The 10,213-nt window shown below is 28.1% G+C and overlaps 1 protein-coding gene across 1 annotated transcript; it reads right to left on the bottom strand.

Annotated features, from left to right (window-relative positions):
- Nucleotides 1–4,456: 4,456 nt before the first annotated feature.
- LOC7490712 (50S ribosomal protein L11, chloroplastic) lies at nucleotides 4,457–7,213 on the bottom strand. The gene is made up of 4 exons (XM_002298940.4): nucleotides 6,906–7,213; nucleotides 6,648–6,820; nucleotides 6,482–6,545; nucleotides 4,457–4,828 (listed from the first exon to the last, which is right to left on the bottom strand). Exons 1-4 carry the CDS (start codon nucleotides 7,150–7,152, stop codon nucleotides 4,620–4,622), a joined length of 693 nt encoding a protein of 230 aa, XP_002298976.2. The 5' UTR covers nucleotides 7,153–7,213; the 3' UTR covers nucleotides 4,457–4,619.
- Nucleotides 7,214–10,213: the final 3,000 nt, after the last annotated feature.

Genomic DNA, 10,213 nt, shown 5'->3' with positions numbered 1-10,213 from the left:
TAATATTTTTTTTTCAATTTCATCCCTTAAAATTTAATTTTTATATTAATTTTAGTCCTTATTTTTATAATTGTTATTTGTTTTTCCTTATCATTTTTTAATTGAAATTTTTTATCTATAAAATTTGGTCCTCATTCTTTTGATTGTTACTTATTTTATTTGAAATAATTTATGAAATGTTAATTATTATTATTTTAATTTCTTCATCTTTTATTTTTTTATTTTTTAGATTTGATCTCTATTATTTTGATTATTATTTATTTTATTTGAGATAATTTATAAAATTATATTTTTTTTTCAATTTCATTCGCATTCAACTTTTTAATTTGTAAGATTTGTTCCTCATTATTTTAATAAATTTGAAAAAAAAATAAAACATTAATAAGTTATTTTCCAGCTTATTTTCCATAACATACCAAATATTGAAAAATGTTTTCCAACTTATTTTTCATTACACTATCAAATATCGAAAAATAATTCACTTTCCTGAAATTTATTTTTTAAAAAGAAATTACTTTTCAATAAACAAACGAAACCAAAACTTAAAGATTTAAATAAAAAAATGTCAGAAACAAAGCAGATATTTTTAATTATTGGAATTTGATTTTTGGCATAAATGAGAGGGCATTTTACATGTTAGGGTGACAATGATTAATTGATTATGATTATGTAGAGAGATAGGAGTTTGGATAGGATTTATATAGTCTCTTTTCAAATACTGACAATACTTTATATATATATAATAAGATGATGATATATTAGATGGTTTATATGAATTAACTTATTAAATTTATGATTTAATCTTATAAAAAAAATTATAAAAGTCAATCTTAAATCAATCTGATGTTGAATGATGAAATTGAAAAAAAACATTTAATAAAAAAATAAAAAAAATAATGTGAGTCAAACTAGGTTAACATTTTAAACTTATAACTCGGATTATGAGACTAAAATAACTTCATAGAAAACAAATAAAAAATAATTATAAAACCAATTTCATCGTATCTAATATTAAAGGTTAAAATTAAAAGAAAAAAAGAAATTTGAATAAACTGATGCAAAGTAAATTAAGAAAAATTACAAAGTTTAATTATTAAATAATTTAATATTTAATGATAAAATTAAAAAATAAACTAAATAAAAAAAGGAATGGTTGAAGTGTGGGATTAAAAAAAAACTGGAAAAAAAAACAATGAACATTATTTTGCGCTATTCTAAGGGTTTTTTTATTTTATTTTTGGTAGCAGTGTTGTTAACCCTAGCAGTTGATTGGGTCATCAAGACGGAGGGAATCCATCTGCTATTCCACGCTCAACGACTTTTCTTTATGCGTCGACGGCTTTACCACTTTCTTCTCCTCAGGCATAAAAGAAGTTTCTGCTGCCTGGTGGATCTCCATATCAGCGGTTGTGGCCTAGCCGCTTTGCCGAGGCTGAGAACAGTGTAATTACAGCTCTGATTCGCCTTTACGAATCAATGGTGTCGGCGTACGGGGTTCATGAGCTTGCCTGTATTTCAGCCGTCCCTGCACTCTCTCCAGCAACTTTTCTACTTCTTTTGAAGAACGTATTTTGGTGACCATCACTGTTGTTTGGAAATATAGTAGTAAATTTTTTTAAAAAAAAACAATTTTAAAAAATTTAAAATAATATTTTTTTATTTTTTTAAAATTATTTTTAATATCAATACATTAAAATAATCTGAAACATCAAAACAATATTAATTATAAATAAAAAATAAAATAATTTAAATATTTTTAAAAATACTTTTAAAATACAAAAACAAATTATAATGCATAGCAGCTCTTGGTTATGGGTTCATATCATTTATAACCATTTTTCTTTTTACTAGAATATGCCACAAATATATGTTGTGCTTTCTTATCATCAACCTCAATTTATTTTTTCTAACAAGATAAAAGGTAAAAAAACACATCAACAGAACATTTCTAAAAACGACTAGTCTAATAATTAACTTTCTCTCTTATTTCTTATTTTTTGATGAATCTCTTTTTCTTTTCTCTTTTCTGAACTAAGACCGTAAATAAATAAAATAAAATTTTATATCAAAACAAAAATTACACAAACAAAAGACATCAAATGAAAATTAAGACAATTCTAAAGGCAAAAAAAACTCCAAAAGCTGTGTTTTGAATAGTGCAAAAAAACTTTAATTTTAACCATAATGTTAAATTGGAATGCTGTATTTCAATTTTTTTTCAAGCAATATAACCAATATTTTAATATAAAATTGAGCATTAATCAACTATCCAGATGTTTTTGGGCATTTCAAGAACCTCATACCAAGTTAATAAAAATAATTTCTCAATTATGCAAGATAAAATTGAAAACAAAATTGGTAGTTAAAATTGAAAATAACTTATAGAGATAAAAGAAAAATTAGGTTTATGTTAACAGTGGTTTATGTGCTGGTGAATAATAATTAACCGACACAATTAGGGTTTTGTAATTCACGTTGTTATTTGGAATGTTTTGGATTCAATTAAGAGGGTTTATATGGACAGGTAATTTCACTTCAAATCTTTTAATATTTTTAGTAATTAAATACGTAGCTATTAGGTGGCAATTTTGAAAATCCGAAATCCAACCAGCACAAGAGGAACTCCAAGGGGTATGCTAAATAAAATGAAAAAAATAAAAAAAAAATATTATTTTAAGTTTTTTATGCTTGTTTTACGAGTGTTTTTAAAGAAAATACTAAACAAAATGTTAAAATATTTTTTTTTTTAAAATATTATTTTTATATATCTTTTTAAAAAATCAAAATCAACAAAGTAAGGTCAATAAAAAATAAACTAATTAAATGCAGTCATGTGAAAAAAAAACATTAAACTCATTGAAGAAAAAATAAAGCATTTATTTTGGCCACTTCAATACAATTGACTTTTCAAATATTTTTTTTAATGGAGTATTCATAATTAAAAAAAATCATATTTATATTATTTAAAATATTAATTTATTAATTTAATTATTTAAAATAGCATCTTCCCTTTGTATGCTCCAAAAGACAATAAAAGATAGTTAAACTACCCAATAACTATTTTTCTAAATGATAATTATGATATGGAAAAATACCCAAATTTCACCAAATATATATATTAAACCAAAATATAATTTGATATGATATTAAATTAAATCGTTTGAACTACATGTTTTTCACCAATGATTGTTTGTTGATGAATAGTAAGTGAACTCTTAAAGTGTTTTTGTGGTCCAGAAAATCAAGACTTTAGCAAATTTCATTTCAGCCGACAGTCAAAACATAATTAATTGAAAATAAACAAAATTGGAAAGAAGAAAGAAAAAACCATGTATTATTTGGTTAGGTTTAACTCTTGGTGTATACTGTTTTTTTATTTTTTTTAATTATTATTACTTCAAAATTATTTAAGAACTTATGTTTTCAAATAAAAAAATAAAAAATTACTTTAAAAACAGGAAATGACAAGACCTTGATTGAAAAACAGAAAATGACAGGACCTTCAATTGGGAAAGGTCAAGAAAAAAAAAACCTTTTTTTATTTTACTTTTTACCGAAGTGACATTTTTTGGATTCTTTTTTTTTTAAGTCAAGGTTTAGATTGACTAGCTTACCCGCAAATGAACCTGCTATTCAACATGTGACCAGCAACCCAAATCTTGACTAGATCAACTTTAGGGATTGTTTAAAAATGTGATTGCTAGATCAATTTTAAAGGATTTTTTTAAAAGCATAATTATACTTATTTTTTAAAATATTTTTTATTTTAAAATATATTAAAATAATATTTTTTTAATTTGCGAGTTTACCCACATTTCCTAACACACATTAAATCAAGTCTTATAAATAAAATAAAAGCATTTTTACTCTTTTTTTTTTAAGGTTAATTAAATTTTTTTTGTTCAAGGTTAATTAAAAATATATTTGACAGTATAATAACAGTTGCTTTTTAAATAATTTTTCGTACTGAAATGCATACTAATCATGTTTTTTTATTTTTTAAATTTTTTTTTTAATTTCAACACATCAAAACAAAACATACAAATCATATTAAATTTAAAAAATGGTTCTCAATCCTAAATCTCAGTACAGAAAAAAAAAATGACCTGAAGTTATTTTACAGTATCTAATAATTTCTGTATGGTAATCCTGTTTTAGGGTGTTCATCAACTAGCATTTGACTTCATAAATCATAACATGGTGGACAAAATCGAAAGCACACAACCATCCAGGAAAAGTCTGCTTCCTTTTCCAGTCTTCATCAATGCTGGGCTTTCTTCACTCCATTTAAACTCGCAACAAATCTTTTAGCACATGGTTACCATCCATCAAAAGGGGATGATTGAACATGAAACAAACCTCATGTAACACAAAACGAGCATGCTAGAACCAATTTCCAGCAGTACGAAACAGACCGTTCATCACCTTTGAAATACGAACTTCAGACATGCTTAGATTTTCGATTGAAGCTCTAGCCATCCACCAGATTGTAAAATTTATAGCCAAAAGGACCAGGATTGAGGATTGTAGAACATGAATACAGATCTTTCCATGAATTGATTCTACAAATGATTATGAATACAGATATAGCAAAATCAAGGCAAAAGTAACTAAGTGAACTACAAGACAACTTTCTTTTTAGGTTCAAGAATGGGAGGATCTACATCGATCCCCATGTTAGCTGCAGTGCCTGCTATGATTCTCATTGCTGATTCAATGGTTGTGCAATTCAAGTCTGGAAGCTTTTCAGTAGCTATGGTGCGTAATTGGTCAATCGTGACCTTACCCACTTTCTCCATCTTTGGATCTTTAGAACCTTTCTCCACTCCTAATTAAGAACACTCACTATAATTAAACATCTATATTACAACAATGAAAATTGAATGGCAGTTGATATAACATCCACAATCATCTTGCAAAACTAGTACTCTACAATAACAAATTTGTCCATGAATTAAATGAAAATACCCTATACTCACTTTAAGCAACAGCTATTTGGAGGAACTTGTCAATATATAATTTCTTGTTCTTTCAAAATATGAGATTCTTAATATATTCATTAACTACGTTGAGGCTCTACGCAAGAAACCTGCATATTTCCTGACATAATGCTAGTAACTCCTCAACAGATATATGGCAACACAAGTCTAAAATTTTAAAGCCTAATAGGGAGTCAAATTGTTAATATAGGCAAAAAAAACACTAAGATTAGTAGTAAGAATTCTATTCTAACCAGGAAAAAGAAGAAAAAAAAAACAACAGTAAAATATTTTGTGCATCAACTAGGCAGAAATTAGATGTTTCCATTTTCAGAGTCAAGTATTTGTTTCTCTGAGTCAGAGAAAAAGAAGAAGAAGTGGCTTCATAATACCAAGAAACACAAATTTTGGTTTCACTTCAACAAGGACTGGTTGCACCCAAGAAGAGTTTCAGTTAAAATTCTTCTCTGAGTGAACACCTAATGATAAACATTGAAGCACAACAAGGCAACTCTGGCATCAGCAGCAGTTCAATAAAAGTTACATGGGTTAAGGATGAAAAAGAATTGCTATGGAGCAGATAGGATGAATGGTAAAGTGAAATTTCAATTATCTAATCTAAATTGTTAGAAACACTGAGAATCATGTATTACTAATCACCAAAAGGAGGAAAACATGGCGTGTTTTGAGGTAACAATTTTAGGATTTCCCTTCCACAGCTCACTTAAGCTCTGATTGTTATACGAGTCTTCTCTACAATAGCTCCAAACTAGACTCAGGCAATTTGGCCAAATATACAATCCCTCCATCAAAAACCTAATACAGCATAACAGGGGGGGGGGGGGGGGGGGGGGGAGGGCGGGGGGGAAGAATTCATGTCCCTGATATTTGAAAAAACTTCACAATGACCAGTTAAGCACTCTTGCACTGCAAAATGACAAACGTTTTCTTGCTCTAGACTCCCAAACCCAAATTCATCAAATTTCACAAGTATTAATACTGGAAGTCTGGAACTCCTTCTGGTATTAAGTAATCAAAGAGAAACACAACTCTGTCAAATATGAATGACTTCACTTAAATGCACAAAGAATGAGTCACAACATCACAAACACTTAACCTAAAAACCAAGAAGCTTATAATGAGAATATTAGCAGGTGTATTTTCTGCACAAGGCTACCACCAACTCTCACAGAGTTATTACAGCCTTATGTGTGCATGCTACACCCATACCTGTTTCTCTTTGAGGAGCCTTTCAATGGTTTGATCATTTAACTATCTGCATACAACTTGTCCATTTTACTATTCACATTATATAATTTGTTTTAAAAGTATCATAAATGACTCTCACCATTTAAACTTGTAAAGACATTGTTGGGAATTCAATAATTACAGTTAATCATTCATATGTTAGCACACAGTTATAGTATTCTAGATTCTATCTATGCATTATACACAACACCCTTGAAACATCAATTGGTCCATAGAATCATATGCAAGTATACCTGCAGCCTTGAGCAACAAAACTGAAGCAGGAGGTGTCTTCAAAATAAAAGTAAAGCTTTTATCCTGAAAAATAACACCATAACAAAAATCAAAACAAGAAAAACCATAAAACCCTCAAAATCTCAACCCCATAAAAAATTAACAATTTTTTTTTTTAATTCTCACATCATAAACAGTAATCTCAACAGGAATGACATAACCAGCTTTATCTGCAGTTCTGGCATTATAATCCTTACAAAAAGCCATAATATTTACACCCTTTGAACCAAGTGCTGGTCCTACAGGTGGTGCAGGAGTTGCCTTCCCTGCCTCTAAAGCCAATTTTATCAATCCAATCACTGCAACCCCACAAAAAAGATCATCACAAAACAACCCAAAAATTGAAACTTCACAAATAAAAACATAAAGGGAATTTTTTTTTACCTTTCTTGGCCTTTCCACCAGGCTTTGGAGGGGCCATTGCAATAACCGAGAGCCTTCTTGGAGCTGTTGAAAGAAGTGGGGAGTGTTTCTTGTCAAAGAATTGAAGAGAAATATTGGGGTTTGAAGATAAGCTAATGGGAGAAGCAAAAAGAGAAGAGGAAAGCTTGATGTTAGCATTGTTCTTTGAAGAAGGAGAAAGAGGAGAAATGAAGTGATAATGGGTTGAGAGAGAAGAAGAGGAAGCCATTGTTGAAGAGAGAATGAGTGATGAAGGAGAGCAGGGTTGAAAGAACTAATGTTGTGGATAAAACCTGTCATGTCGTTCTTTCTATCTTCAATTTCTGTTTGGGCTGAGCTTCTTGCTTCCTGTCTTCAACTTCTGGTTTTTCTGTAACTGGACTGATCTTCATTGAGTCCAAAATTTGTATACAAATGCCAAAGGCCTCTAAACCAATGTGATTTAGACTCGAATCCGGCCTGAGACAATCCTCGAGCTTTCAGAACTGGCTTTTAGGCTTTTCATAGATTGAACAAAAGCCCATCATAATAATTGCAGCAACAATGTGTAGTGTCATGTAACTAGCTATTTAATTTTTTCTTTGCTGCGTCGATTTTTTTTTTCAATACAATGATATTTTTTATGTATTTTTTAAATATAAAAAATATTAATTGAAAATTGAAAAGTTTACGTATGTATTTAATTAAATAAATTAAAAACTATTTATACAACCGAAAAAATTACTAAACTCAATTTCTAACCAACCGTAGTTAATCAATTAAACTCGTGATCTAGATTATGACTCATTTGGACTAAAAAAGATTTTTTTCAATAATTTTTTTTATCTAAAATAAACACTTATAAAATTAAGAATTAACTGAATATTGAGGTAACTGGATATAAATACTAAACCGAAACAAATTACATTACTTAATTAACAATCAACAAAACATTAGCTATGAAATTAAAAAACAAATTTAAGCAAGAAAAATATATATATATAAAACATTGAATTATGATGGGTAAAATCTGGGTTAGCCTAGAGAGCAAGGGCCTAAAGAAAAAGGCTCGGGCGTGCAGGCCTAGAGCAGCCCACATGACCGGGCCTTATTATTATTTTTTAATTCTCTTAAGAGACGGACAACCTATCATCTATCCCTTTAATGTATTTTTTTTAAATCAACTTTTCTAAATTTTGGTGACCTCTAATGGGAAAATTGGGTTGTCATGTTTCATACTAAAAAAACAAAAAACTCATTTTCAATCATATTTCAATCCAAATAACCCAAAAAACCCTAAACATTTTGTAAAATATATCTATGGCTTCAAACAATACAAAAAAAAAAAGTGCCTAAAAACTGTCAATCAATCCAAAACCAAAATTGTTTGCGAGTTTAGGTCTACCATATAAGGCAATTTCAAGAGAAAAAACATCTAAGATAAACTCTTCTCATCTAAAAAAACTCATTAACATCAAAATAATCCTTTTTTGTGATTTTAATCGGTGTAAATAATGATTTTCTCTATCTATTACTAGAATCCGATCATTTTTCCTCTCTCAAATTAGGAACAAAAAAAAAATTTGGAATCAAAATTGACAATATTCTTAATTTTTTAAAATTGAAAGGACCACATATTTATAATCAGGAAAGTTTATGGATTAAAATGCACATTTCACACAAACTTTGTTAAAGCCAGTTATTCCCACCATGTTTTTTATTTTGATCCCCTATCTTTTAATGTCACTCTTTCTTAATAAATTAACTCAAATTGGTCTCCAATTTGACAATTTTAGGGTAAAATTTTTTAAAAAAGTAATTGTGAAAATCTACATTGAATTGTGAGAGAGGCTACTTTCTATAAGGGAATAATAATTTCTCCATGCCTTTTAGTGTGTAGTTAATGTTTCTTGAAAATAACATGTAACTATGGAGATACTTTTAGGTAGCGTCTTAGGATATTAAAAGAAATGAAAATAATGAAAACATAAACATATTTAGTTAAAAAGGCAAAGATGAAGATATAATGTCCGTTTATCATTAAAGTTGAACCTGCTTTTCATCAAAATTTAAAAAAAATTTCTTCAAATTATTTTTTTTACATCCAAACTCCAGTATTTTATTTTAATTACAATTTTAAAAGTATTTTATTAATATATTACAATCAGTTTTTTTATAAAAAAATTTAGTTAAAAAAGCTATAATTTATAATTTTCTTAAACTTATTTTTTTCAAACCACAACCACGAAAATTATACAATGAAAAACAAATCTTCTTCAATCTTTTACACCTTCTATTGAGGGAAACTCAATGTGTTTGAAATTTCTGCAGCACTGTTTGTTTTTGCGTTTTAAAAGCGCTTTTGAAAAAAATTAATTTTTTTTTATTTTTTACTTTGCTTCAAATTAATATTTTTTTTAAGTGTTTTAGATTATTTTGATGTGTCGATATCAAAAATAATTTTTAAAAAATAAAAAAACTTTATTCTAATACATTTCCGAGAAAAAAACAATTTAAAAAACAACCGTCACCACATTAAACCAATAAATAAATTCCATATGGCCATCACTACTTCTCCTTCACTCTCCAATTGAAAAGGTTGTTTTATCACTAATGTTAACTCCAACATGGTTTATCATATTATCACTTAACAAACATCGCTTTTTGTTATTTGATTTTTGTGACATCAAACGTCAATTTGAAAGTGATATTATCCTTCAAAATTTGTGTTAAAATTTATTTTTAAAAAATAAAAAATATATATTTTTTCAAGCAAAAAATACTTTGAAAAAAATCCAATACCACATTCCCAAACACCCCTGAGACTTTCAAATTGAGTGGCTAACAATAAACCAATAAATAAATTCCATATGGCCATCACAACTTCTCCTTCACTCTCCAATTGAAAAGGTTGTTTTATCACTAATGTTAACTTCAACATGGTTTATCATATTATCACTTAACAAACATCGCTTTTTGTTATTTGATTTTTGTGACATCAAAAGTCAATTTGAAAGTGATATTAGCGTTCAAAATTTGTGTTAAATTTAAAAAGAGAGAGAGAGAGAGAAATACGAATAGAGACTTCAATTAAGAACATAAACAATTTGTTATTAATTCATTCATGAAATGTGATGACCATGAAAGAAGATTTAATATTAATGTATAAAAATTGTTCAAAACTTGTCAATATTGACATGACAATTAGCAAATCCACACATGCAATTGTCGCTCTCCTTACTTCTTTGTGTAGGACACCCAATAATTTTTTACTTGAATGTTGTTTCCTAGGTTAAGTTGCCCTCCATTAT

Source organism: Populus trichocarpa, chromosome 1 (genome assembly GCF_000002775.5).
Source record: "Populus trichocarpa isolate Nisqually-1 chromosome 1, P.trichocarpa_v4.1, whole genome shotgun sequence".
NCBI classification, from domain to species: domain Eukaryota; kingdom Viridiplantae; phylum Streptophyta; class Magnoliopsida; order Malpighiales; family Salicaceae; genus Populus; species Populus trichocarpa.
Note: the sequence above shows the minus strand (reverse complement) of the source record. Positions and strands in the feature narration are given on the sequence as shown.

Bases quoted from the DNA above. Each gene is read 5' to 3' on its own strand.
- LOC7490712 (XM_002298940.4), bottom strand. From the start codon at position 7,152: ATGGCTTCCTCTTCTTCTCTCTCAACCCATTATCACTTCATTTCTCCT. The intron at 6,546-6,647 runs GTGAGAATTAAA...GTTATTTTTCAG, and splicing joins TTGAGATTACTGTTTATGAT to GATAAAAGCTTTACTTTTAT. The intron at 4,829-6,481 runs GTATACTTGCAT...GTTCTTAATTAG, and splicing joins TTTGTTGCTCAAGGCTGCAG to GAGTGGAGAAAGGTTCTAAA.